At 41.8% G+C, this 26,330-nt stretch overlaps 1 protein-coding gene across 5 annotated transcripts; it reads right to left on the bottom strand.

The window, feature by feature from the left end:
* Nucleotides 1-1,843: 1,843 nt before the first annotated feature.
* On the bottom strand, nucleotides 1,844-26,283 carry AGBL3 (ATP/GTP binding protein-like 3). Of its 5 annotated transcripts, none has more exons than XM_010569190.1 (16): nucleotides 26,180-26,283; nucleotides 25,010-25,070; nucleotides 23,543-23,725; nucleotides 21,867-21,974; nucleotides 18,004-18,109; nucleotides 16,699-17,478; nucleotides 14,936-15,098; nucleotides 14,026-14,152; nucleotides 13,387-13,484; nucleotides 13,147-13,226; nucleotides 11,970-12,036; nucleotides 8,784-8,852; nucleotides 7,570-7,627; nucleotides 5,133-5,181; nucleotides 3,658-3,866; nucleotides 1,844-2,974 (listed from the first exon to the last, which is right to left on the bottom strand). In XM_010569190.1, the coding sequence occupies exons 1-16, from the start codon at nucleotides 26,189-26,191 to the stop codon at nucleotides 2,817-2,819; spliced, it is 2,328 nt and encodes a 775-aa protein (XP_010567492.1). In that variant the 5' UTR covers nucleotides 26,192-26,283; the 3' UTR covers nucleotides 1,844-2,816. The 5 variants fall into 5 exon arrangements, 4 of the variants coding, with proteins under 4 accessions (XP_010567492.1, XP_010567493.1, XP_010567491.1 ...); XM_010569191.1 differs by having other exon boundaries at nucleotides 14,936-15,044; nucleotides 18,004-18,142; XM_010569189.1 differs by having other exon boundaries at nucleotides 18,004-18,142.
* Between the last annotated feature and the right edge of the window lie 47 nt (nucleotides 26,284-26,330).

Here is a 26,330-nt window from a genome sequence, read left to right on the forward strand (position 1 = left end):
CTGGAGTGTGGCCCCTTCCTGGCCAGAGCCGGTCGCCTGATTGTGCACCTCTGGTGGAAGCGCTCCTCTGTGTTTCCCGTGTCTCCTCCCCTGCAGGGTCCCGCTCTCTGCTGCTTCTAATGCCTCCGGGGATGCCCAGGCTGCCGGTGGGGAGAGGTACAGTCAGCCTCTGGCTCAAGACCTGCCCTTGGTACCACCGACCTTATTCGGGAGGCTGCCTTCCACATCTTTGGCTGCCTCTCTGGCAGGCTGTTCCCCTGCCTTCTCCTTCCAGGCATTTGGGCAGGGAAGATTGTGCCTGAAGGCTGGGCAGGATGCGATATGCCCCGCTCTTCTTCCTAGGGACGTTTTACAGGTGTCCCCTGGCTGCTCCTTTGGCTTCAGATGCTCAAAGTCTGTCTGATGATGGAGCAGCGGGGGTGGTGGGTGTGGGGTGAGGTAAGCAGGGGGATGATGGTCAACATGTCTGATGGAGAAAGAAGGGGAAGGGAGAGGAGGAAGAGAGCGGGGCTTCTACATGTGTGCCTGGAGGTGGGACAGATGGGGTGAGTCTTTGGGCTGCTGGGGCCTGGTGTCTGTGGGTGGGAAAGGAGAGCTCTTCCCAGGAGCTAGCTTCCACTAAATCCCCATGCAATTGTTTCTTCCTGGAATTGCTTCCTGAAATAGAAGCATTAAGATGTTCACATGGCTTTACAGTGGAAGGAACTGCTCTGCAGTTCCTTGTGGTGCCGTTAAAGCACACACAGCAGTGCTGTCAGCAGTTCTAGTAATATTAGCAATGACAGGTAAAGCATGAGATGAGCTGGGACTTTCAAAAGTGTTTTGCTTATTTTAGCCTGCTGGTTTAAAAGTAAGCTACCAGACTTCCTTCCCAGAAGTTGGTCATGACCCTGGTCCTCATTCCTGAAGGAATCTCCACAGCAGAACTCTGCTCCCTCTAGTTACTCAAAAACCCTCTCAGCTATAGCCAGTACTGCCCCATTGTACAAGACTTGAGGGATTCCTCTGGAGTCCTTAGGCTGGTGAGAAGAGAGGTTGGAGCTCACTTCATATTCTTCTACATTGTTTAGAAATATATTCAGAAAAAATCATAAAATGACTATTTTTTTTCTCATCTGTAATCTGCTGACAACTAACAATAAATAAATCTCAGTGAAACGAAACCAACATTATGCTTTTCTTCCTATAGCTGTCATGAGGACATTGCTGGCAACCTAAGAACCGGAGTCCAAAGCAGTGCAAAGCTAAATGGCTTTGTGCTGTCTGCACATGTGCTGGATTTAGGATTCCGTGAGACTGAACCCTAATCCCACAGGGTATCAGATATGAGGCTCCCAGAAGTCAATCCCCAGGACTTTGGTCTTATTACTCCATTTGTCTTGCTGCAATACAGTATGATTTGTCTTCTTGTTTCTTATACAGTCCACAACAGAGGGGTTGTATGGGGTATTTCCTTCCAGCAATACATTTTAAGTATTTGGCCAATTCTTTCTTCTTGCAGATAGAGTGCAGTTAAGGAAGTGCAGCTCAGTCTGGGGGTCCAGTGTTAGTTGCTCCGCAGTTTGAACCCTAGGTTTCCCAAAGCAATATAATTTAGGTTTTATTTATTATTGGCAATTCTAGCGCAGCCCCTCTCAAATGCTCAAAAGTTAATGGCCCTGATTTTGCAGCAATAGGTTCCAATGTACAGACTAAAATGGAGCATGCTCTAGAGACAGAGACAAGTTAGAGAGACGAAGACCCCTGACTTGCTTAGTGGGCAGTCCTAAGTGCTAGGAAATTTAAAGGAAACAAAACTCAGTACCTGTCTTCGTGTATTTTTCATCTTGTCTCCCACATGTCTGTACAATGCTACACACATTAAGAAAAATGCAAACTATGCAGGTATATGACTGTTACGAATAAAATATTACCCAATTATGTAAGAACACATGAATGGCCACACTGCTTTAGGGCAAGGGGCCATCTATCACAGCACCCCACCTCCAAGGTGACCATCTGTGGATTCCCAGGGGAGAGCAGGAACAGAACAAACATATCCAATGCTTTTCCCAAGCACTCTTCTAGATTCTCACTCTTTTCAGCCTAGGAGATTTCCCAAGCCATATGTGTCTATTCAAAAACTCCCAGTGGTCTATCTATAAGGTACATATCCACCTGAATCCATGTACATTTTTTGCATCCATGACATCCTTTAGCAAAGAGTTCCACAGATGGACTATTTGTGTACTGATTTTATGTCAAATGTTTTTGAGTGTAACATGTATTTGGTTTGTTGGTGAAAGGGGGGGAATGATTGTTGTGGCTTATGACCCTCCAGTTTCTCTACTATGATCAAGGAATGGTGGCTTCAGCTGCTTGGGGAATAATCACTTTCCTTGAGAACCTTAGGGAAACTTCCAAACAGAATGAAGAAGGAAAAAAAAGAAGAGGGGGGGAGTCTTCCTCACAAAACCAGTATATATTGTTTAAGACAAATGATACTTTATATTCAGGAGAGACTTGCTACTAAACTGGTTTAGAATTTAGGATACTTCTTCATGTGGTAAGAGAAACTTCATGTCTACATTAGCCAATGTGTGTGAACTATTTTTCAGAAAAAAAAAAGAGCATGAAGAATTTTGATATCTGTGAGTATCTACTCCCTTGTTGGTAGAGTCATAATCCATAACCAAAGTCTTGGGAACTGTTTAAGCAAATCAGCTACGACACTTTCATGTGCCTTCACTGGCTGAAGAACTGGGGCTCCAAAATATACCCCGGTATTTTGCAGTATGTTGTCTATTCTTTGCTTCAGGCAGTAATGGCAGGGAGAACTACAGCGTGTCTTGTGGCAGGCAGGATTTACTCTTCCCAAAATTTGCATTCTGGCTTGCTGTCCTGTTTTTCTTGGGCCTTGTGCTTTCTGAGGGGAGCCTCTCCTTCATTTTTCTTTCTTCCTTTTTTGAATTGCTCTTTGCAGTACGATCATGACCTGAACCAAAAAGGAGGAAAAAACAAATCCATATCAACAACTACAGACTTACTACTTACTGAAAAAGTACATGGCTTTGGTTTCCTTCACAAGAAACTGTGGTATTATGGCAGAAACATTTCCTTTACTAAAGGAGAGCCACAGCATGATTCAAAATCTAGTACTAAAATGTGGAAACTTCAGCCATAGGCACAGGACCTGGTTTTATTCCTCCAGCAATATGATATTCTATTGACATCCCCTGGAAAGGCTAATCCCAACATTTCACAGCATCAGACCATACATCCCTTTATGGAATGCTGATACATATGAAAAGCAATGAACTGGTGGCTAGAGCCTCTCCCACCGGTAACTGCAGAAGGATAGTGCAGGGTCAGAGGCATTATCCTTTGCCATTAGGTTAAGCTTTTTCAAGCTCTTTCCCCTGGGCTGTTCACAAAGAGGTTAATGAGCTTCTGGACCTCCAGTGTTTCAGCTGGGAAGCTCCATGACACCAGTTCTGGTATCTGCCACAGTGCTATCAGCTGCTGCTGAACACCTAGGAGTTTTCCAGCACTGCTGATGTACTGCTACTATCTGTCTTATGTCTTTCAGTACCTTGAGATAGCTAGACCAAGAAACCCAACAAACAGAACTAAATCCTATTCTCTGGTGTATTTCAAATAGAACAATAACTGAGCAACCTTTTAAATATTGAAATGTCTTCTCTGCAGACTTGGAGACACTTTTGCCATTGTGTTTCTTAATCTTCTGTGAGACCAGATTAAAGCTGGGTGAATGGAAATTGTCTCTTGTGGATAGGATCGTATCACGGCACACACTTTTTCCTGCCTCCTGTGGCACAGACGGCTTTTCATGACTGCCTTTAGCATCCTGGGTGAGACTCTCAGAGCTAAAACACACAGAGGTTAGGCCAGACAATATTTTATCTCCACACAATTTCATGACAAGATATACATAAAGATGACCATGCAGAATAGAAAATCCTTACAGGTAAAATTCCTGCTACTTTAGTCTGAAGCATTTCACAAGAATCACATGGGGGGGGTGGAACCAAAAAGAAAAGAATTTACTGTATTTCAAACTACAAAGAACCACAATGCCACGATACTATCTTAAGTACACTATTGCCAATATCATGTAGCCATTATCCCACTATCCTTTCTGCGTCAGCCAGAAGTACCCATCATAGAAACAGCAGAGGGTTACCTTATCATCACAGAAGTAAAGACAGACACCAAAGACACTTCTTTCCTCTTTTATCAGGGGAGAGCCTACAATTTTCAAGTTTGTGTAGCAAAGTCTGAGCTGCAAGGTGCAAAGCTGGAGTCCTTGAAATCAGGTAGTGTGAACAAATTAATATGCATTATTTCATAAAGTGTTTGTGGCAGGATCCGCTGCAATCTAACTAGCTAGCTAACTTCACTTTGCTCCATTACCCAACAACAGCCACATGTATGCTTGGCAAGATACAGAACGTTTATGCTATCAGTAGGAAAGTAGTCAACACTGATTGTCAGTGTTACTGCCACGGGGCCTTGCACACCCCTAAGAGTGTACAACCGTCATTGTTCATCACCAAAGCATGAGAACCCAGAAGTGAAGGGAGTGCACTAGCAATAAGCTATGCACTAGCACCATGACAATATTGTGATTTTAAGATATCCAACCATTCTAAATAAGTAAATGTCTGTTTTGGACTGTCTGTGCCACCTAGCCTGGCTTGGCCTTTATTTTCTCACCTCTGCCCTGTTTCTTAGTAGCTGCATGGCCCTATTTTCTCTCTCCCTCCCAAGGCAGCAGCAATCACCCCTTCCTCCAGAAAAGCACCAGATCAGTGCCTGTGAGCCGGTGAGTCCAGCAAAGATGGGGAAAGGAGCTTCAGCTATGTGCTGAAGGAGGGGGGCTGGTGCTCCAGATGAGATGGAGGAAAGAGGATGCTCTGCTTCTCTAATATCACAATCCACTGCAGTCTCAACCACAGTGTAAAGTGGCCAAGGACAGCTGTCTAGTTTATGAATGAAAAACAATGAAGCACAGTGTCAGAGGAGCATAAAAAGGAGGAGAGTGGATTTGTAGAGGAATCAGGCTGGGATCATTCTCTCACTCCTGCTTTGTGAAAAATGCTAGAAACTTGTAAAATATAATAGTATCCTACCTGAAATCCTCTCCTACTTGTTTGGCAGAGGCTGCAAGTGGCAATTTTACTGTAAAAGTAGAAAAAAGAAAAACACTGAAAGCACATATCAGATCTCTTAAAAAAAACCATCAACACAATGAAACATCCAAATTTTGTCTTGGCCAGTTCAGACTCAATAACTGGCTGAGGCTGATACAGTTACTCACTGTGACAGTAAGTAGAGTTACAGTAAGCAGACATTGCTGGACATCAAGCCATTTACTCAGATGACTAGTTGTGGGGATTAAGATTTTCTTCATATTGAGCAGATTCCAACTCACATGCCCACCTCCCCTTCTTCATCTCTTGCCTAATAAATGCTGTTTTGGGAAAAAGATACTCTAGGTATCTAGGAAGATACTCTGAAACTGTTCCACTATGCATAGAACTGTAAATCAGGAAGTGAAGGTGCCAAAGGCAACATGATTATTTTGTTTTGGTAAGCATGCAGCTCTGTTGAAGAACATGTTCTCACTCCTAGCGTCTGCTCCAAGGAAAGCAAGTGTTTGACATCCAAATGACACTGCACGAGGGTCCTAACAGACATCTCCAGAGCACGAGTACTATGTCGAGCCCCACTGGTCAAGCAACATGGGTGGGAGTGGGAGAGAAGAAGAGCTGGTGCCACCTGACTGATCTCGACAGGCGGTAGGTGTTCATGGACTGCTGGCTGCGTAAGAACAAGGTGCCGCGGGGCATGAGCAGTGCCAGCACCCAGGGAAGCTAGAAGTTAAGTAGTGCGGAAGCCTCCAGTGTGGTGGTGCCACTGCATTCAGGCAGCAGCTGAACAGGGGTCCAGTGCAGGTGAGATAAAAGTACCTGAGTCACAGCAAACTTTGGGCTAGAAATTGTTTCCTCCCAGGTACATATATAGCACCTGCCTTTACTACACACCCTGCTGATAAGACATCTCCAGAAAAGCAGTAGGAAGGAGAAAAAGGGGATATAAAGTGTTTTACAGGCTGTGGGACAGTACTCCAGTCCGGATCTAAAAAAATACAGTAACAAAGTATTAAGAGCCAGGATTTGGTGTTTGGGTTTTTTTGTTGTTTTTTTTGTTTGGGTTTTGCTTGTTTGTTTGTTTGTTTGTTTCCCTTCCTCTAAGCAACATCAATTCCAGGAAAGCTTAGAAGAATGTGATCTGTTAAATTTTTACTCTTGGGTATGGTACACAATAGCTGGGAATGAACAGCTGCAGCTGGGGAAGAAAGTTCTTTAAAGTCAGCCAAGATTGCAAAAACATTTTAAAATGCATTCTTTATTAATCCCATCTTTGGCAGGCAAGCCCTTATCAGTCATAACACTTAAATGTACTCAACTGTACCATACTTAAACTGTACTTAACTGGACTGCCTGTCCCACAGAAGCCAATTACAGCTGTAATGATTTGTGCCCAGACTTAGAGGCTGGCAGAGGGGAAGTCACTTTTAACTTCACCTCTCCCTCCATACTGCAGGTGGCTCAGGCATCTTCCTTCTCAAGACATGGAACTCCAGCATGTTGGCTGGTGTGACAGGCATGGCCCCGGTGAGGCAGGAAACTACTGGGTAAGGTCCATGGGCGAGATGAACCGGGTCTGACAGTGTATGCACAGGCATGTCCCTTAGACACAACATTTACAACATTTTGAACCTCCCTTTATTCTAAGTGAAGAGGTGCTTTATACAGTTGATACTGAATTTCATTAATAATATTTAACACACCTGGCCAAAATAAAGTAGGGAGGGCAAAACACAGGGAAACCTTCCAGTTATATTTACATAGGTTTAAAAAAATACATTAAGAACACAGGATCTCCTCAATCAATGAATCCTGTCCTCCTATTTTCACATATGGAAGAACTGTATTTGTCCTCGTGGCACAGTATGAAGATAACTCATGCTGAGCTACTTGTTCACTTTGACACCTAAATCTTTCCTAGATTTCCTAGTGCTTGCAATGACACAAGTCCTCCAGTTCTGTTTCCTTAGCCTCCATATTTGCTTCTTTCATTTTGTCTGTATTGAAACCAAAAAGTTCTGGTTGATCCTAATTTTCCATAGGATTTGGCCTGCCTTGTTTGACTTCAATGAATGTTTTCTCCTCTAGTTTCTCTGGACCAAATGAGCACATTATTACAAATGCATGTATCCTACTGCCAATAGGAGCAAATATTTTTTCACCTCTCTGGAATTTGTCTCGGGTTGTTTTTCTCCAGTGAGACTGTTCCCAATCAGTAAAGCGGAGTGTAATAATGTGACGAGGACAGTTTAAACTGAAGGAAAATGAGCTCTTCCAAATGCTGAGACTGAGTGAAATCCCAGCCAAGAAACTCTGTACTTATCTTTTTGGAAGATACTCCCTGCTGAGGCTTGTGATTCTAGAAAAAAAATGGCTTATTGGGATTTTAAGAATTAAACAAACATATAATGTTTACCTTTTTTCACTGGTTCAAGTACCTGAAATATCTTATGTTGAGTTTCAATGCCTTGAGTCTGTGAAACAGAATAGAAACACGAACAAATTATTAGTATTATTAAGTTCCAAAAGACTGACAGAAAGGTATTATCAGTCAGCCACTTTATGGCATGTTCAAGGAGTGTACACTAGGTTAGGACAGGGGAAGCTTGGTAAGGGTTCAATAACTAGTGGGAAAAGAGTTAACATGTAAAGGCTGGGTTTTTTCTTTTTGTTCTTCTTCCCCCTCTCCCCCCTAAGCAGAAGGCAAGCTAGGCATTCAGTATTTGGCCTGATTTTCAAAAGCTTAGAAAACTCAGCAACTTGTGTTCACATTGCAAGCTGTTGGGTGTTCAGCATTGTAAAAAATATTTAAGTTAAATTCCTTTTCATGAAAGTGAGAACATAACATTAGACTACACAATTTTCATCTATGATTTTTAAGTGTTTGTCAACTACAGCAAGGCTCATAAACAGTCATGTAGGATGCCAAACAGCAATAATAGATGGAGAAGGGATGTTTTTAAAAAAATTAGATCTTATACCAACTATTCTGACAATGACCCTTTAGTAAACTTAATACCATGGTAGTTGCTAGGCCGGCTAATGCCGAGTACCAAGTCACACACTCTGAATGGTAGGGAGGGGCACGGTGCAGCTTTAGGAATATTGCCAGCACAAGTATTTCAGGCCTGGGCTGATCCCAAAGTTAATTAAAAAATGTATTGCCTGTTTCTCTAGAATGTCCTTCTCTTCTTTTCACAACACTCTACTGGACTGGAAAACACAACAGAAAATGTTTTAATGGACTTGGCAAAAATCGGGTTCAATGAAACTGGAAGTGAAACAGGTCCAGCTGAGGGGGTGAGATGTTAGCAGTTTTGGAGACTGAACAAGAACTGGTATAATCTCCAGCTCCAAGGCATATTCCTTGACAGAAAGATCTAAATGTATCAAATAATATATTCATAAGACATAATTTTACCATTTTTTCCTGCCCTAGACTTGTTGGTGTTGATACTTCTTCATTCACAGATGAAATAGACAATAAAGAGCAATGGGCATTCTAGGTCAGCAGCTTTTGGTGACAAAATTGTTTGTCTAAAGTTACAGTGGTTAAGTTAAGTTGTCATGTATCAGATTCTGGTCAGAAAAAGAGCACAAGATGTTTCTACTGGGATGAAAAATACTCACATTTTTGCTTTCATGATTTCTGTCCTCAGCAATGCTGTGAAAATGTTCTCCTGATGTTTTGGTTTTTTTCTGCACAGAATATAGTATGTAACCATTTTGATTCATGAGGGAATATTATAGTTACAAACAAAAAACCCCAACAGTTGCAAATAAACATGATAATCACAATGCCAGAAGGAACACATGTAAGCAAGCTGCTCAAGATTGAATTCCTTATGCTGTTCTGTTCAGCAAATACTTATGAACCTGGACACAAACATAGCACATTGACTAGGGACCTCACTTCCTACTCAATATGGCTTTGTTTATTTTTAGTCTGGGAACCTGGACAGCCATGCTTTCTCAGTAGTATTAATTGCCACTGCTCTGTTTTTCTGACGTTGGGGCTTCTGAAAAGAAAGATTGGCATAAAATGCAAAAAGCTTGGGAAGCGTTGGTCAACCTATTGAAGCATTAATAAAGCAGCCAGCATTACAATGTTTATGTACATAACAAGAATATTACCCATCAAAATATTAATGTGACTTCTTTCCAAACAACAGTTTGCTTTCTCTAGGCAATAATAACAGTGCTCCTATTTTACATCTGAGGGCTATATATGTTTCTAGACTGAACATCAACAAAGTGCCACTGAGGGCTACGTACAGCTCCAGCATGAATTTCTGTCAAAAACTCTACTGTACATGTGATATTCCTTCCTATTTACATTTTTCAAATGCCTTTAAGAACTCCCATCAAGAACAACAATGGAAATTTTGGTAGGTCTTTTGATCTAATAACTTTAATTAGTCACTGAAGTAGATCCACATGGAAAAAAGCACAGAATCATGAAAAGAACAAAAGAAAGAGACTTCTTGAAGGAATTGTGATGTACTGTTCTTTCAAACTCCTTTGATAAACTGTTGTTGCTTTCTTTACATGTAACGGTATCACTCTGACGTGTTTTGCTCCTAGTATGCATCCAGCAAAAGCGCTTTAATTCACTGCATGAGAGATGCATGAATGCAATTCCTACAATTTCACTGCATGAAAGATGTCTTTGCCTGTGTTTCAGCACAGAAATTACAGAACAGGACCTAGTGAAGCTCCATTTAACTAGTAGTTTTGCAATATATACTGATGTTTGCAATACGCAGTTATGAATGAGTTATGTGGCAGCCTGCTCAATCTACAGCTTAGTCACAGATGTCAGGCAAACCCACCTGCCTTGCTTGTATGTACCATTTACAGACCACAAGGAAATGGTGCTTACGGACATCAGAAAAAAAAAGAATCAATCCCACTGCCTGGCATGGTGAGTGTTTCGACCCAAACAAGGCTATTTTTAGCAAATGAAGTGGAAAGGCTCAGAGTTTTAGGCAATTTTTTCTCAAGTTGCCAGTCCTGAGAGCTGCCAGCCCCATGTCACACCCCCATGCACAGGCATACTGCCGGCCAGATGAGAGGAGGCGGGCCAAGAAAGCATGAAGGGCTGAGAAGTACTAAAAGGCCCAGGATGCTTGGTGTTAATCAGAAAATGCTGCTAACTGAGTCCATTTACCATTTTCATTCTAAAGTTTTCATGAATAATTTTTTTTTTTAAATCCAGCATCAGGAAATGTGCCCATGTGGATTTATCATTCACATATGAATAAACTCAATCCCAAAGGAAGCGTTACAAGAACAAACAAGACAGAGGGTACATTAAGGAAAACATCTCACTACTCATCCCTCCCCCGTGTACTTTCACTAACCCTCTGCTACCAGTCCTTGTACCATGCAAAAGAGACTTTTCATCCAACCCATTACAGCTGACCTTCTGTAACTAATATAGTCCTGGAAATACCATGGCATCGGTGGTGGAAACTCCTGCTTGGTTCTTTAGCACTGAACAGAATAGGGGAAGAAATTTCAAGCTGTGGATAAACATTAAAAGTCGACACCACCCTCACAGTCCTTCCATCAGAAATTACTACCCCCCAGGTGGGTTGGGCGAGTGGAAAGTCTGTCTGGACTTCACCTTCCTGAAACACAAAACCCAGTAAGGTTTGCTTAAACTCTGGATGGCAGTGGGACTAAGTGGAACTGTTGGACTTTGCACAAACATGGGTTCTCCATATAACTCCTCCAGGGACAAGCACCTCCAGGGAGGGGCAGAGCACATAAAGGTATCTGTGGCAGCTTCCCTCACCACAAGTGCACTCACCAGAGCTTATCTGACTACATCATGTGTCAAACTATCATCTCTGAAACTAGATCTAAAACTCCAAATCATGCAATTTGTCAACCAGCCCAGTCATCTGAAATGCCTATCTGCATGTTTTGCGAAGTGTTACAGGGGTCACTTCAGTTTTACACACTCTTAGTACACAGTCCCAGACCTAGCTTCCCCTTTTACTGTTGTTTATTTACTGTATTTATGTCACAAACAGGAAGCAACAATTTACAGGAACTATTATTGTTGGCTAAAATTCATCCACAAGCTTTCTGAAAGTAATACACTCAACAAAGTTTGTTTTGCTTATCTACAGGAAACATCTTGAGTAATATTATGGTAATCACAGGCACCAAAGAAATAACCACCAAGTAAACAAGGACAAAACCCATGTTTCAACCTATTCTTTTCAACAAAACAAGTAAATACAGGTTTCAGGAAAATAAAATGTTCTCATTGCCCTCCAGTGAAAGCATTTTGTTAAATCTGGGGCTACATTCGCCTGTGAGCTTAGAAGCAGGCAAGGGGGTAGTCTTATGCTGACCGCACTTAGCACCAGCGTGATGACTTGCCTGCACACGAGAGAGGAGAACACAACTCCTGAACACTCTGAACTGGGTATCTGCAAAGTATGGCTGACACCAGTGTACTGGTGTCACAATACTTCTTGTGCTTAAAGCTGGTGCCCTCCTCATCCTGACCCTGTGTCTGCTTACTCAGCTGTACTGTAGAACCTGACAGGTAGAAAGGCACCTTCTTTTGGAACAAACGCACCACCTTCTGGACAATCCGGGTTAAGCTATAGGGAAAATTAATGCTGCTCTGCACTGTTCATTTGGACTGTATCTCTATAGACCATTGATTTGTTAATTACTATTCTGACTGACTTAATCCTAAGGTTCTTCAAAATAGAGCCTGTTAAACTCTAGTGGTTCTTTCCCAGTGGCATCCAGGACAGAGATGTAAACAGACAAAAAAAAGTCATAGCATACCTTCGTACCTAGTTTTAGCTGGTGTTCAACAAGATCACAGGAGTCTGGGCTGTCAGAAGTTTGGCTGCTGTGGAAGATGAGCACTGTTTTGTTTAATTTCCGAATCTGGTGATTGCAAACAGTATTTTGCACCACTCATTTCAACTGTTAGCAGGTGTTTTCTGTAGCAGCCCTAGTTGTAGAGATGTAAATGTATTTTCCACATGCCTGTCTTCCAAATCCACATTTTAATTTTACAGACCTATAGCTAACCTGCAAAAAGTGGGCATTATCATCCTAGAAAAAGCTTGGTTATTGAAAGAGATGTGATCTATCCAGATGGCATCTCCTACCTAGGTTTCTTTTAGTTCTACTTCACCCTCCCCTCCTAAATCCTCTCACAGAACATCATCCTCTTTGTTCCCAATGAGTCTTCTCCTAGTTTTCTGATGATGCATTAAAGATCTTGTGTCTCTTTTTATTTCCTTGCAGTTCAGCACCAGTCGTGAAGCTCAGCTCTTGATTTCTATACTCTGGGCACCTAAAGTTTGATAAGATAGATCCAACCTATTAATGTTTCCCCAAAAAAGAAATGTACATAAGTTTTATTCCTTAATAAATGACAACAGGGCCACAGCTGTTCATAAAACACAAATGCCCACCTCTCACAACCGATCTTGCAGTCACTCCCAGTCCACACTGGCACAGGAGGAGCTGATCATGTTTCATAGGTATATCCTTTGGTCGGGTACAGATTCTTGCACTGCTATCAATTACCCTGAACTTAAACCCTTTGGCTAAATGGAATCAGATTAGCATCTTCCACGGTTAATGAAATTAGGTTTACACAAACCCAAAACAATATACCTTATATTGTGGCTAGACTGCTCTGCAAAATGTAAAGCTGAAAAAAAGCATATTGATTTAAGTGATGCAATAGACCAAGCTGTGTACCAACGCAGTTTCATTTCTCCTCAGGAAGGCCACCTGGGGTAGATACAGAGCTCTACTTCCAGTGAACTGGCTATTAAGGTTTGGATTTAAGATTTGTATGCAATCTTTTAAGGAGTGTTAAATTAAGGAGTGTGACAATTAAAAGTCCAATTTTAGTAATATTTCTAACATTTACTCTGGCACTCCTTATGAGGTGCAGAGAACATATAATAAACTGTGGCATATCTGAATAGTTCTAAGTTACCTCGAATCCCAGTCTAACACATCAGAATTCAGGACCTTGGAGTTCACCCTGGCTTCCTGTTTCACTACTTTCTTGTGTTCCTTCAGGCACAGATAATAATAAGAAACACCACAAATTTAGTTCACTGCTTAAAGAAAGCCATTATCAAATTTATTATTGATATAACCCTATACAGTATTATTTTTTGTCACATGAGGATGAATTGAGGCAGGAGAAAAGGCCTAGGGGGGCTTTCCTTACCTCCTTATTATGAACACAGTAGTTCAAGAGAGCATCACAGAAATGCTGTCCTATTGACTCCAAGTCTTTCGTATCAAAATGGGTGCTTTGTCTGCAGCCTGCAGCATCAATAGGAGCAAGACAGAAATGAAAATGTCAGTCACCCTGCTGACTGCTAGGTATCTGTGGTATTTCAGGATGGTGGCTGACTGCAAACTCACATATCTTTCACTCACGGATGCTAGACAAGTCTATGACTGCCAGAGTTTTATACAGATATTAGATTATTATCCTGCTTATATGAACAAATCTAACCACTCGAAGGGGGTTAACTATATTGCATAGTTAACTGATTTCCTATTACAAAATTTCCTACAAATATAACTGGCTTTAGTTACTGCTTTGAATTTGCCATCCACTAATGTTGTTGTTTCATGATACTTATGCAATAATGCTAGCGGTGGCCTGAAAGGTTGCTAGGTGAATGCCCTAGTTTTAGTGTATTTTCCAACTCTTATCTTAATTCATCATTCATTTCTACCCAATAAGAGAGAACACCACCAAGGGAATGGTAGCTCCAGCTACCATTTTCCATGAAAAACCAAAAGTAAAGGTCTTGTTTGATGATTCCTACTAAATAGGTACAGGGAATTGTCTCACCCAACTTAGAGCCGCAGACAGAGGCTTCCAAAGTGTAGCTGTTGTTGATGCCCATCTTCCACATTACCACTCGACCCGTGCCTTCTTTGCTCTTTTGTACTCTGAAACGGCAGTCTGGGAACGAGAACTTAAAAGACAGGTACAGCATTAGCCTTTGAAGTAAACAGGAGGATGCAATAATTACATTTTAACCCTCCATGGTCTTTAAATCTTATCTACCAGGTAAACAATTGGGAGTTTTCACTCTACTTGAATATTGCACAACATAGCTCAGAGCATACTGTTATTACTGGTATAATGGAGATGTAGGTGAAATAACAGCTCTTTGATTAAAAGTTTATTTTACTTTACGGATTTCTGAGACATCTGCAAGTAATTTTTTATGTGGCTGTACTTACTGTTTCTAAATGATTCTCTATCGACAGCTGACCAGCTGAGATACCACAAATCCTGTTACATACCAACATGCATATTTACTAAAAAGTTGGAATAGCTCTTCTCTCATGAGTTAACAGACCAACAGTTTAATGCAACCGATCTGGAGCTCACAACCACCTCATTACTGATATCTGAGGAAAACAGCATTAGCTGCAAGTATGCAATGACATCTAGTAGGTTAGTTTGTGTGTTGTTTTATTCCAGAGCCTTTGCAACCTTTCTGGTTCAAAAGAAGCTTACTGCAGTCAGAGTTTGCTTGAAAATGACATATTTTGAAAGCTGTCATTTCCTACTAAACTTTTTTTTTTCCTAATTAATAATTAATTCCTACCATTTCTAGTTTTAGCCAACTGAAGATTATTTTACTGGGTGAAGTGCAGTCTTTTAGTAAATGTGATACCTCAACAAAAAATGAGGGATCCCAGACGGTGCTTGAATTATTAGGTAAGTTTCTAGCCAGACATTTTCTTACCTTATCTGGGCAGCTCTTGCTCAGCAGGAGTGGGAACACACGTGGATGCATGTATGGTGCTTTTGCTTGCTGCTTTCTCTCACAACCATACATGAAGACATTTTGTTTCCTATTGTGACCATGGATGTCACAATACAGAAAAACACCATGTTCCCCCATCACTCTGTAATACGGGATGACACAGAGTACTTCATTAAAAGTGCCTTTTTTTTCTCCACCTCAGAAACTAGTCTAAGCTAATACGTTACACTGAAGCTCATGTGTAACCTAAAGAGCAAGAAATCAATACAAGTTTCATATTCTGAGCTCTAAGTTAAACCTTTGGCATGCTAGATTAGAGCCAAACTGCTCATTCCCTCCAGAATAAAACACTTGTCACTGCACAGAGATAAGATATAAGTGTATGCATCATCAGCCTTTGTCCATGTGTTTGTTCTAACTCTGAGGGTCAGTTACATACATCCAGCTCTGTAGATGTGTACACGAGCATGTTGTACAGCTGAAATCGCTATTCTTATCTGCTGCTCTTTCACTATTGTACATGTGTTGAATAATACATGCTGTACAATTATGAGACTGAAGCATAAATGGCAGTGAATATTCTTTCCTTTATCAAATTGGAGACATCAATTTTTATGATGTGCCAAGATTCTGCAATGTATTATTGCTTAACTAACTTTTTAAAGAAAATTTGCAGGCAGACACATTGGGGTTTAGCAACCCACACCCCCAAAGCCCAATTCATGTTGAAGCAGAGCTCTACAGGGAAGATGTGATGGCACCACAGCTTGTCACTTGGGGCTTTACTCTGGGCAGGAGTTGGAAATCCATGGTGGAACTAAGAAGGAAGCAGTAATAAACACATCCGTCTCAGCTGACAGTAGCTGAATATGAGGCTGAAGGTCAGCAGCACTTCAGCAGACATAATTAATATTAATTACAGGGCACTCACAAATGCAGGCTCTCTCCATATTGTAAGACACAGAGAGAAATTCTCACGGATAACGAGAGGCGCAGTGCTCATCCCCTGTAAGCTAGGGATCTACACGCCAAAACATTCATTTGAAAGAACGCAGATCTTATTTAAAACAGGCTGTAACTAGATGAAAAACATTACTGATTACCAGATGAAAAACTTGTACTGATTCTGACACTGGCTTTCTGCACAAGAGTCTTGTTTGTATTAATTTGTTACAGAAGTTAAACCAGATGGATTTAGTTTACTAGCTGACGGTTTAGTTTAATATCCAAAGGTTTAGTTTTATATCCAGAAGATCAATGTCTCTGTGACTGGAAGTCTGCATAAGAAATCAAACATCTTTTTAGCAAAACATACAGCAAACTTGGCAATCTTTGCTGTCAAATGGACATCTGGGATCTATTCTGAACCTAACTTCATTCTGGGACATGGTTGTATGCCAGAAAAGAAGAAAATGAAAGAAACAAGGAATTTGATAAGTAGATTTTGGCAAAGGATAGTGGGAGAAATATGCTGAAAATGTTTTGACGAAAACTCTTTTACTTTGGAGACACAACTTTTTACCAGGAATGGAGAAAGTATATTAAAGGAAAACCTGCACAATACTAAAGAAAAAAATAACCCACTCTGAAATGCAACTGAATGTAAACAAAACAGAAAGGCTTAGGTACAGGGCAAAAATGTAAACAATACCAAAACAATAAGGGACATAGAGAAGTCACACTAACAAAGAGACAGTGGAAAGGCAAATCATCTATTCTAAAGGGAAAGAAAATGAGGTTACCTTTTGATCATGTTTCGGGTATACCAAATGGAAGGATAAAATTTCTTCACGTTAGATCTGTATTTGCGGTTCAAGTCCTGACCTGTTAAAGAGCAACGGTGATTTCCCACAATCACACCATCTGGATTCAGCATGGGTACCACTTTGAAGACAAAATTGTCCCGCAGGAGTTGAGCTTTGCCTGAATTGCCAAGAATGTAATTCAGAAAGCCCTTCACTATCCAGGAACTGTTAGTTTCTCCCGGATGCACCCTCGCGGTTAGTATCACCGCCTTCCTCTTGGTGCCCTTGCCACTTTTGGGGGGGTTGGTGATAGTTAAAACATACACTGAGTTTCCTGCCAGTGAATGGCACAAGATGTGAATCTTGCAGAATTTGGACTTCACTGGGTCTTTAGAGATGGCCACCAGGTACTCCTGCAGGTTGGAGTAGGTGTAAGGATAGCAGTGGGCGAAGTAGCAGGTGTCTCGGTCATGAGGGAACTGGAATGTCCAAGTGAGTGAGAAATACTGACGTCCATCTTGGCCCGCATTGTTTTTGTAATACTTGATTTCATTTCCAGTCCTTCGCCAGCCAACCTTGTGTTTCTTAGCATCAGCTTCTGAGTACAACAGTGGGCGCAAGCCATGTTTATATAGGCTGTTACGCTTGGTAAAGTTGACAATAGTGAAGCGATACGGCATCCCTGCCTGTGTATTGCTTACTTGGAAGTAGTACCACTGTGTGTGTCTGCTTGTGTAGAGGTCGGTGCGCAGGGTCAGCTGGTACTCAAATTCATTGCTGGTAGCAAAGAGAAGACAAACAGTTGTGATGCTGGCTAGCATTGTAGTATGATGCAGTGTCAAATAATGCAGATTGCAATGAAAAAGCACCCTGCAGTGAATGAGGTGCAAATCCAATTTACACTGTCATAAATCAAAGTCTACGTCGCTGCCAGGAAAAGATGCCTAATCGCACCAAGCGTGATAATAATGCAACTGCTGTCTTCATTAGGACTTTTAATGATAACTAGGACTTCTAAAAATGTTCTTCACACTATGCTTTTAAAGGAGGTGCTTAAGAAAGGGTGTTGAGTTTGTGTGGGTGATTATCACCTGCAGCAATCATCTAGTGCTATGGAATGGCTATCAGACCATTTCAAGTGAACGCTACCTGAAACTACTTTTGAAGCTTGTTCAACTAATGTAAAACAAGTTACAAACCCAGAATAACACATCCTGCTCAGAAACTGATAGCAGGCTGCTGATAATAACAACTCTGATAATAACTCCATCTTAATAAAAGAAAAAAAGATTAGAAACTTACACTTTGACCACCTTCTGCAAATTCCCACTCTCAAACCGTGCTTCGAAGATCAGTGTATTGTCCTCTTTCTGATGGAGGATCTGCTTCAGGGGGCAGACACCTCTCTCTTGGGAATACATAAAGCAGGAGTTCTTGTTGGCTAGGGGAAGGAGCAGAACAGATGTCTTTCATTTCTGCCTGAGTCATTTTAGGGAATACCTGCATCCTTCCGAAAATTCCTTCTAGAAACAGACAATTGCATGGAGCTGAATTTCAAAGCATATCTCAGGTAAGTGTAGAAGAAATTATACAAAGGTTTTGTTGCCCATTCCCACTTAACCTTACGGATTTCAGCCAGCCTAAGATCTGATTCTGTCTTGGAGGCACCTGTGTCTCTCTGCACAAGCAAAATGTAATTCATACTCTGCACTTAGGCAAAGCAACTGAGTTAGGTGGAAAGACTCTAGGACTCAGCTCCCCCAGGTATTTTCACCAGTCAAATGGGCAACCTCTCTGCTCAGAAATCATACGTAGCTGACAATGGTTGCCATCAGTTTGTTTTTAAATCTCTGTATTCAATTATTCTAGTCTGGAAGTAAAAAAGGTGACACCCAGACCCAGCAGCACAGTTCACTGTTCCTCAGATGAGATGCTTACAGAGGCATAACTGAACTTTTTACTCCAATCTTCATTACCGTAGTTCATTACAAAACAGAACTTCTAGATTTGCCATCAGCAAGAATTTACTTTTCTGGTGGGGCTGTTCTTTAGATACCAGAAGGCTTTTCACACCAAGGTGTGGAAAACCGGGGTAATCAAAACTTCCTGTCATCTCCAAACTGTACCCACAAAATAGAGAGGATGCGCCTCTTCTGCTGAAAGCTGGGAGCCCAGAGGTCCTGCTGCAGAGTCAGTGTAGCCATGCTGGCGACTCTGGCCGACCCCAGCAGCATGAGCTGCACCCTGCTTGCCTTAAGACCAGCTCAGGGAAAAGGAGGACAGGTGAAAACTGTAGGTATTCTAGGCTGGAACTACATACTGTGAGACTGTGGGTTTCACACTGCCAATATCGAACTGGCTGTCTTATCTGCCTGAAGTGAAATTCCCTGCTACATAACTTTCTAACTGGCAAAATGAAGGATTTGTACTGGTGGCCGGACACTGATCACCAAGCTGTTGTATTCTCAACTCCTGTATTCTTGCTTCTCTCTGTCTCCTTACTGCTGGATCCTCTGAGGAGAAACAGCCGCCTTACCATGCTGTCAGATAAGGGGGACTGACCCTGTACTATACAGCACAGTTAAAGCTGCACAGCAGCCCTCATTCAGATCAGAGTTGTGTCTGCCCTCGCTTGACTGGGGCTGTGCTAGAGATTTATCCTGCAGCAGTCTGTCTGTCTTATTCTCTCCTCTAGTGTTATTAAAGCTCTGACAGTACTACTCAGGAAAGTTGTGTAAAGCCAAGATTCCTAGAAGTAATTTTTTCATTCCTTAAATCACTGTTGCCATACACAAAAGATGCCATATTCAGTGTACTGTTCTTCATGACTGAAGTTACTACAGACCCAGAGGGGTTTTCATTATAGAGAAGGACTGTTAGCTTTGCTGGCTGGGATACCCACTCAAATAATTACTTTCTATTTAGCTGAAATTTCATTCACAGTTTCTCTACCCTTCCCTTCCTCTTCATGCTCTTCCTTAACATTAAGGAAGAAAAAGGATTCAGTAGTTAATCCAGTAAAACTGTTTCTGGAAACATCTGTATCAGTCAAATGCTAGAGAATGAAATGCATGCATAAAATCTGAGATCTCTATCATGATATTTTAATTTTTCTGCATGGGAGTCACCATTGGATTGTATTTTTCCTTCTCAAATCAGATTTTAGGAGGGCTTGTAGGAAGTCAGCAGCAGGTAGTTCCCAGACAGGCAGTAACTCCCAGCTCCTGCTGAATTCAAATTCAAACTGAGTGGGAATCAGGAGAGTGCTGCTGCTGTCTCCCACAGGATGTGATAGCTCATTACATGCCAGTCTGAGGCACTCAAGTCATAAATCTGCATAATGCAGATGCCTGTCTTACCCTGTAGAGCTTCTCTGTGAGGAGGATTTTAGGGTTTTAAAAATTATATTTATTGCTATAAAACTTGGATGGCAAAGCTGGCAAGCTGGAGGTTTGTGTCCCAGGAACAGAAAGAAGATGAATTCCATGGGGCTCCAAAGTTCACCTCCCCCTCCTACCTGCTCCTGTCCTCCACCTGGCTGCAGCACCCATCAGCCCAGTTCGCCCAAGCAGTCTACTCTCCCTGATGCAAGCAGGGAAGGGGGAGTAAAGGCTCCAGGGCTCTGAAGTTCTCTGTGGGTCCTGCTAACAGCCAAACCCAAGGCTAGGGGGCAAAGCGGCACACTCAAGGCAGTGAACATACAATTACAGTCACTTAAAAACTCAACCTGTAGTCAACAAATATTATTACTATCCATATGTTTAGATACAGAGTCTCCACAGTGGTAGGAAGCACTCGTATTCTGCTGCAGCTTGATGTCTGTTAGCCTAGGAACTGCTAACTGTCTGCCTGTAACTGCCTGCACAACGTCATTCCTCGGGAGAAGGAGGGAGAACTGGCCATACTTAAAGGCAGCAGTTTTCACCTCCTTGGTTGGAAAGTTTCATTAACAAAGCCTGAGAACCATGATACCAAAATACACACTTTGCTGGAGAGTTGTACAGGCTGAAATAAGAACCACTTCCAGTTGCCTGCGCATGAAGTTCAAGTCAGTAATAAAGGACATGGAAACTTGCATTTTCAAAGAACAGCAACTAAAGGACCATAACAGAAATCACTGTCCTTGTTTTCAAAAAGGCAGGGAGCTGGGATTCAGGTTGTTCCTCCACATCTTATCCCTTGCAATAAATTAGCAGGTCCAGCTGCAGACGACAGAGGTTCCTTCCTAGTCACACAGCCATTACCAGTTTTCTTGGCCACCAGATGTAACAACCTACTAGTGACAGGTAATACATCCATACTTCAGAAGTAGCTAATTTCTAAATAAACATGACGTCAAAGAGTACCAGTGCTTTTCAGTGTATTGCAAGCTTTTATCATCTGTGTTGACCTCAAGAAGGATGCCAGCTCCCTTTCATTTTTGTGCTTCTGAAAATTTTGTGGCCACATCTAGTTATCCTAGGATTGCAAAACTCTTATCATCCTTTCTCATCTCCATAAAAGTAGCCCAGGACCAAAATCAAAAACTGCCAGAAGTTCCAAGTTCATCCAAGGCAATGGGATCAACTTAGCAAACACACGAAAGAATAAATAACTCTGATAATCAACTGGTGATGGTGGAATAAGGCAACTAACTCCCTTCAACTCTGTCCAATGAATCCTTGCCACTTAGGAGCCTGTAATCAAGCACTGATCCAATCTGACCAGATTTTGTTTATAAGTCTTGGCAAAACCACTACAGCAACCAGGATAACAAAATATTCTCCCAACACAGACTTTAGTATTGATCTTGCAGTTACACAGCTCTCATCTTTTTCACTTCCTCTTTTGGCTGTTAAGTTACCTTTCTCCACTCATATTTTCAGAACAAACTCATTTTAGGCTGGTTCATACTGTTATTCACTCAGAACAATGGCTTCAGCTGAGCTGGACTTTTGATATAATTAACAGTACAAGCAGAACTTATCGATGATGAGACAGCTGTGTAACTATGTAACTAATTTCCTTCCCTATCTATAGGAAAATAATTTATTCCCAAGTGCTTTAAAATAACAATAAAAAATCACATTGATTTCATCAGGCTTTGAATTAGGTTCATAAAAGAGATCAAAGCACGTGCTTCATCTACCTACAGCTGACAGCAAGATTTCTCAGGGTGTTCCCACCTTCTTCTCCTAGATAAATCACAGTGCCTTTGTCAGGAGTTTGGTATTGCGGCGTCATCTCCAAACCTGTTGTAGTGTACAATGGCTCAGGGGTAGTGGGTATCCAATCTGAAAAAGAAGAGACACACAGAAGGAGTACAAGCACGAAAACTGTATTAGAGTCTGTATAATATGAAGGACTTATTGAAAAGTGGTTCATCCTACTTATACCAGTTGCACATAAACGAATAGGGAAGTCCCCTTTTGAACCTCATTTTTTGGATCGGTGAACAAATCTTCACTATAACTCTAAATAAAAATACATATCAATCTGTGCATGGACTAACTTTTGCTGTGCAAACTTACCTCTGTTCCCTGTACAGCTTGCTTACCATCAGCGAGGATGACAATGGTGAACATTAGACAGCATTGGTACCATTAGGAAAACAGATGCTCCAACTACAGAGTGAAATCATTGATTGCTGACCACACAGATACTGCATGGATATAATGCAGTATCTCCATGTAACTCGCGTGACATCTGCCTGGCATATCAAAGATCTGTTGAACACTGATTCGTTCTGACAGTAGGCCTTTCCTTACTGTAATACTCACAGCAGTCCTATCCCACTCCATTCAAGATACTGGGAACTATTTTCAAAGGTAACAGAATGAGGGCATAGATGTCTCAACCCCACCTCTGTGCATTTCCAATTTCTACTGATTACTTCCAAATTGCAATTGGTTGTATCTATAAAGCACAGGGACTGCTCGAGTCTTCGCTATCTCGAAATAGGTTTGCAGTATGACTTTTGTATAGACTGCATAAAAGCAGTTATTAGCTGACATTCCTATTTAACCGTATAGCCCTGAAATACAGTACTGACATGGCTAGTAACAGATGAGATTTGTAATGATGTAAGACTTCAGGACTAAGGCTTGTCAGGTTTGCTCTGTCTGAACTTTTCTTTATCTGCCTGCAGCTTTGTTTCACTTAATTTAGCTGTGATAGCAGCTTCTCTAATTGACCAGATATGTGTGGCTAATTTGTTTTATTTTTGTTTATCTTTGTGTGGTACAACCATAGGCTTATACAGAGAGCAGTAACAAGGAGTTGTTCTGTGTAGAAATGCAGACCTAGAGCTGGACAAAACTCATTTTAGGGGTAACAAAGAGAACAATGAAATAATATCTAACCTATGTAAAGAACACCATATATAGTAAATTCAGATGCAACATGGAGCTGCAGACTGATGAAGAAAGAGAAAGGTGTAAGACTGAGCTAGCAAACATGTGAAAATGACCCCAGAGTTATTTGGATCCTAGAGTGAGGAAGAAGAATCATCAAAACAAACATCGTATTTCTCCCAGCAAAGGACTCCAGAGGCTGACAAGTCGCAACAAACAGCCCCTCCCTTCCTCCAGAACGACACCTCTACAATGAAACCGCTGACCTTAGGACCTAGAGGAGCAGTGGAAGGGAAGCCAGGAGAAGGGTGTGAGAGAAGCGTATGTATAATAATTGTAACTGCATTATTGTTTGGGGTTTTTTTCTGTAGCAATTCAATCTGGACTAATAATGATTTGTCTCTTAAGATTTCACTTCTACTAACTACAAATTCTTGGCTTTATTTATATAAAAGGTGTGCTTCCTCTTCGCCCATACACAAGATTTTAAGCATAACACAATAACTTACCAATGTGCTCAATTCTGTCCCTGATGACTTTACAGTGGTGTGGCCAGCACACCAGGGAAAACTGACTCGCAGGTGACGAGTCATCCAGATTCTGAGGCTCCTGAGGATAGGGTACCACTGCCTCTGAGTCAGATGATAACAGAATCTGTTTTGTCTTTGGAAGAAGATGAGCACAAATGGAATCTATAAGAAAGTGAAAGAACCCTCACATCAGTCTCTCTTGCTCTTCCAAGTGGAAACAGACTGCAGCGATTATCTACGTAAAAATAACATAACTAAGCATGGCACAGTAAAATTACATCCCACTGAAATATAAATTTAATGCTCCATCCTATAAGTCACACTGAATTTAAAAGTAGTGTTGATTGAACCATTAATTCATTAAATCACAAAGCACATCAAGCATTCAACTGCAGCAGCGAATAGCTTACTTAACTATAGTTATAGTTAATTACTTAACTATAGTTCCTATAGAAAATGTTGGCATCCTTTATTATTACTGCTTTTATTACTAGTGTGTTACGGTGAGGCCTAAAATCTCAATACCCGAGTCAAAATCTGTACTGTGCAATATTACACAAATAACAAACAAAGCGTATTCCTAGAAAACCTATCACACAGCATGTATGCAACAATGAGATAGTACTGGCTAGCACGACAGGAAAGGTAAAAATCTGACGCTGTCAAGAATTTTGTAAAGCAACGGAGACATTTGGAGGAGGTAGGGGGTTGCTTGTCAGCAAGGAATTCTGTGAGAAGCCACTTGAATGAAAACATGACAGGCAGAGAAAAGGCTTTGAAAAAAATCTAGTAATTGGATGATTGGCACTGCTGGTACTGTGCACTGACCACAACACTGCCCCGAGTTAACTACTTGTCTTTTGCCATAGATATGAAAAGATCTCCTTTCAAATTATTCCCCATCCTTCCTACTATCTGTTTACAGCTGGCCAAAAGATAGGAGTTTGGTTTAATGGGAAATTTTTTGTATTTGCTTTGGGTCTGAATCAGATACCAGCACCCGTGAGACTTATTTTACCAGAAAAAAATTCTCATCAGCTTTAGACCTGGTTGCTAGATCTAATTCTCCTCACAACAAACAAAAGAACATACTAAGCAGAAGAGCTTCACCTGAAGGATCTGGTTTCAAGTGTAGATGACATCATATGTGAAAAGTAAATGAATTAAAAATAAAAATGCTGAACCCATTTTTAAACTGTAGCGGATACCTAACTCTAATGGATACCTGGCTACTATAACACCAAATCAGTAACTGGTGACCAAGGCCACGCTCCAAGATGGGACTGAGATAACTACTCACCGAGGTCAAGAACCATAAAGTATGACTAGACCTACCTCCACTTTTGTTTAGACCTTGACAGTTATGTGAGCACTAATATCTTCCCCTTTCTTCCACCTTGTGGTCTTATAGGGAAAATGTAGGGGAATAACTGAAAGGGTCTTAACCTGTAAGAACAGCATACTGCTGACTGTCTTCTGTCACAAATGAGTTAGAGGCGCCTTCAACCTAAAAAAAATAATAATTAAAATACTAAAATAAAATCGAAAGTCCACAGTAGGACAGCTTGCTTTTTTTTTACTTTCAGAGAGAAGAGATGCCTCTGTTTTGGTTTACTTCACGGCCTGAGTAAGAATTAGGCCAGATCTGCATGGTCGTGTACTCTGTCATTATTCCCATCTGCTGCTCAAAGGCGACACGCTTCCACTTGTCCTCTTTTGCCTCCCCAGTGCCTCTCTTGTGCAGCACTAGTATTCCTACTGCCGTGTGAAAAGCTAGAGCAGAAAGCTGATAAAAGAAAAAAATGTTTGGTTTTCAGCTGCATTAATTAGCCCTCTGATCCCACTCATCAAGCAAGCCTCCTGATCTACGAGCAGGAGAGACAATGGAAACCAAGAGCTAGGACGGCCCTTCTGGTGGCAGCCCAGATGTATGCCACAATCATCCCAAAGCAATAATGACTGGGACAGGGAGGTGAGGAACTTGATACAGGGGAATTGAGGCGTAACACTTTGCGAAAGTTAAAGAAGTAGCACTTTGCAGCCAAAGTGCATGTGGGCCGTGAAAAGCAACCAACTACACTGGGTTAAATTTGGAGCACACTGGCAAGGCAGCACTGAGACAACAGTGCTTGTCCCCTTCCCTGTGCTTAACTTGGAACATTTATTTCCTGGGATTTCAATCCAGTCCCCTTTCATTAACATCGCATTCAATTAAAACCCGAACTTCCCTCCTGAGATAGGAATAAATGCCGGTAGTGCATTTCGCGGCTGGTAAGAAGACTCTCAAGCTTTATTCACTGCTCCTATTGACATTCACCACACTCCCAAACATAACGCAGGGTTTCCGAAAACCTGCTTGTTAGTCCCGCAGCTGATCGGGCGCTCGGTTTCTACAGGCCCAGCCCTGCAGACGGTTCGGGGACCAAAGCACGGGCAGGATCGCCGTGTGGAGATGGCGGACTTCATGTTGCCCGCCCTGCCCTCCGTCACAGCGGGTACGGGCTCTCGGGGCGGGGGTAGCCCCGCACACGGCGAGCTCCCCACACGCAGCTGACAGACGCGATGCACCTCGGCTGCCTGTAGAAGCTACGGGGGGACGGGACGGGGACCGCTTACCGATTTTCTCATGAGAATAAGATGCTTCTAACGGCTTACGGCTGATCTCCCCCTCACCGGGGACCGCCTCAGAGCGGGAGCAGGCGCCGACGGCACTGACTGAGCTGCCTTCCTCCCTGACGGCCGGGCTCTCCCCGCCCGCTCCCGTCCC

This window comes from Haliaeetus leucocephalus, unplaced genomic scaffold (assembly GCF_000737465.1).
Source record: "Haliaeetus leucocephalus isolate CR32 unplaced genomic scaffold, Haliaeetus_leucocephalus-4.0 Scaffold264, whole genome shotgun sequence".
Taxonomy (NCBI): domain Eukaryota; kingdom Metazoa; phylum Chordata; class Aves; order Accipitriformes; family Accipitridae; genus Haliaeetus; species Haliaeetus leucocephalus.

Coding starts and splice junctions, on each gene's coding strand:
- AGBL3 (XM_010569189.1), bottom strand. Junction 23,726..25,009: donor GCAGTATGCTGTTCTTACAG/GTTAAGACCCTT, acceptor ACTTTCTTATAG/ATTCCATTTGTGCTCATCTT. Junction 14,153..14,935: donor GCAAGAGCTGCCCAGATAAG/GTAAGAAAATGT, acceptor CTGTCTTTTAAG/TTCTCGTTCCCAGACTGCCG.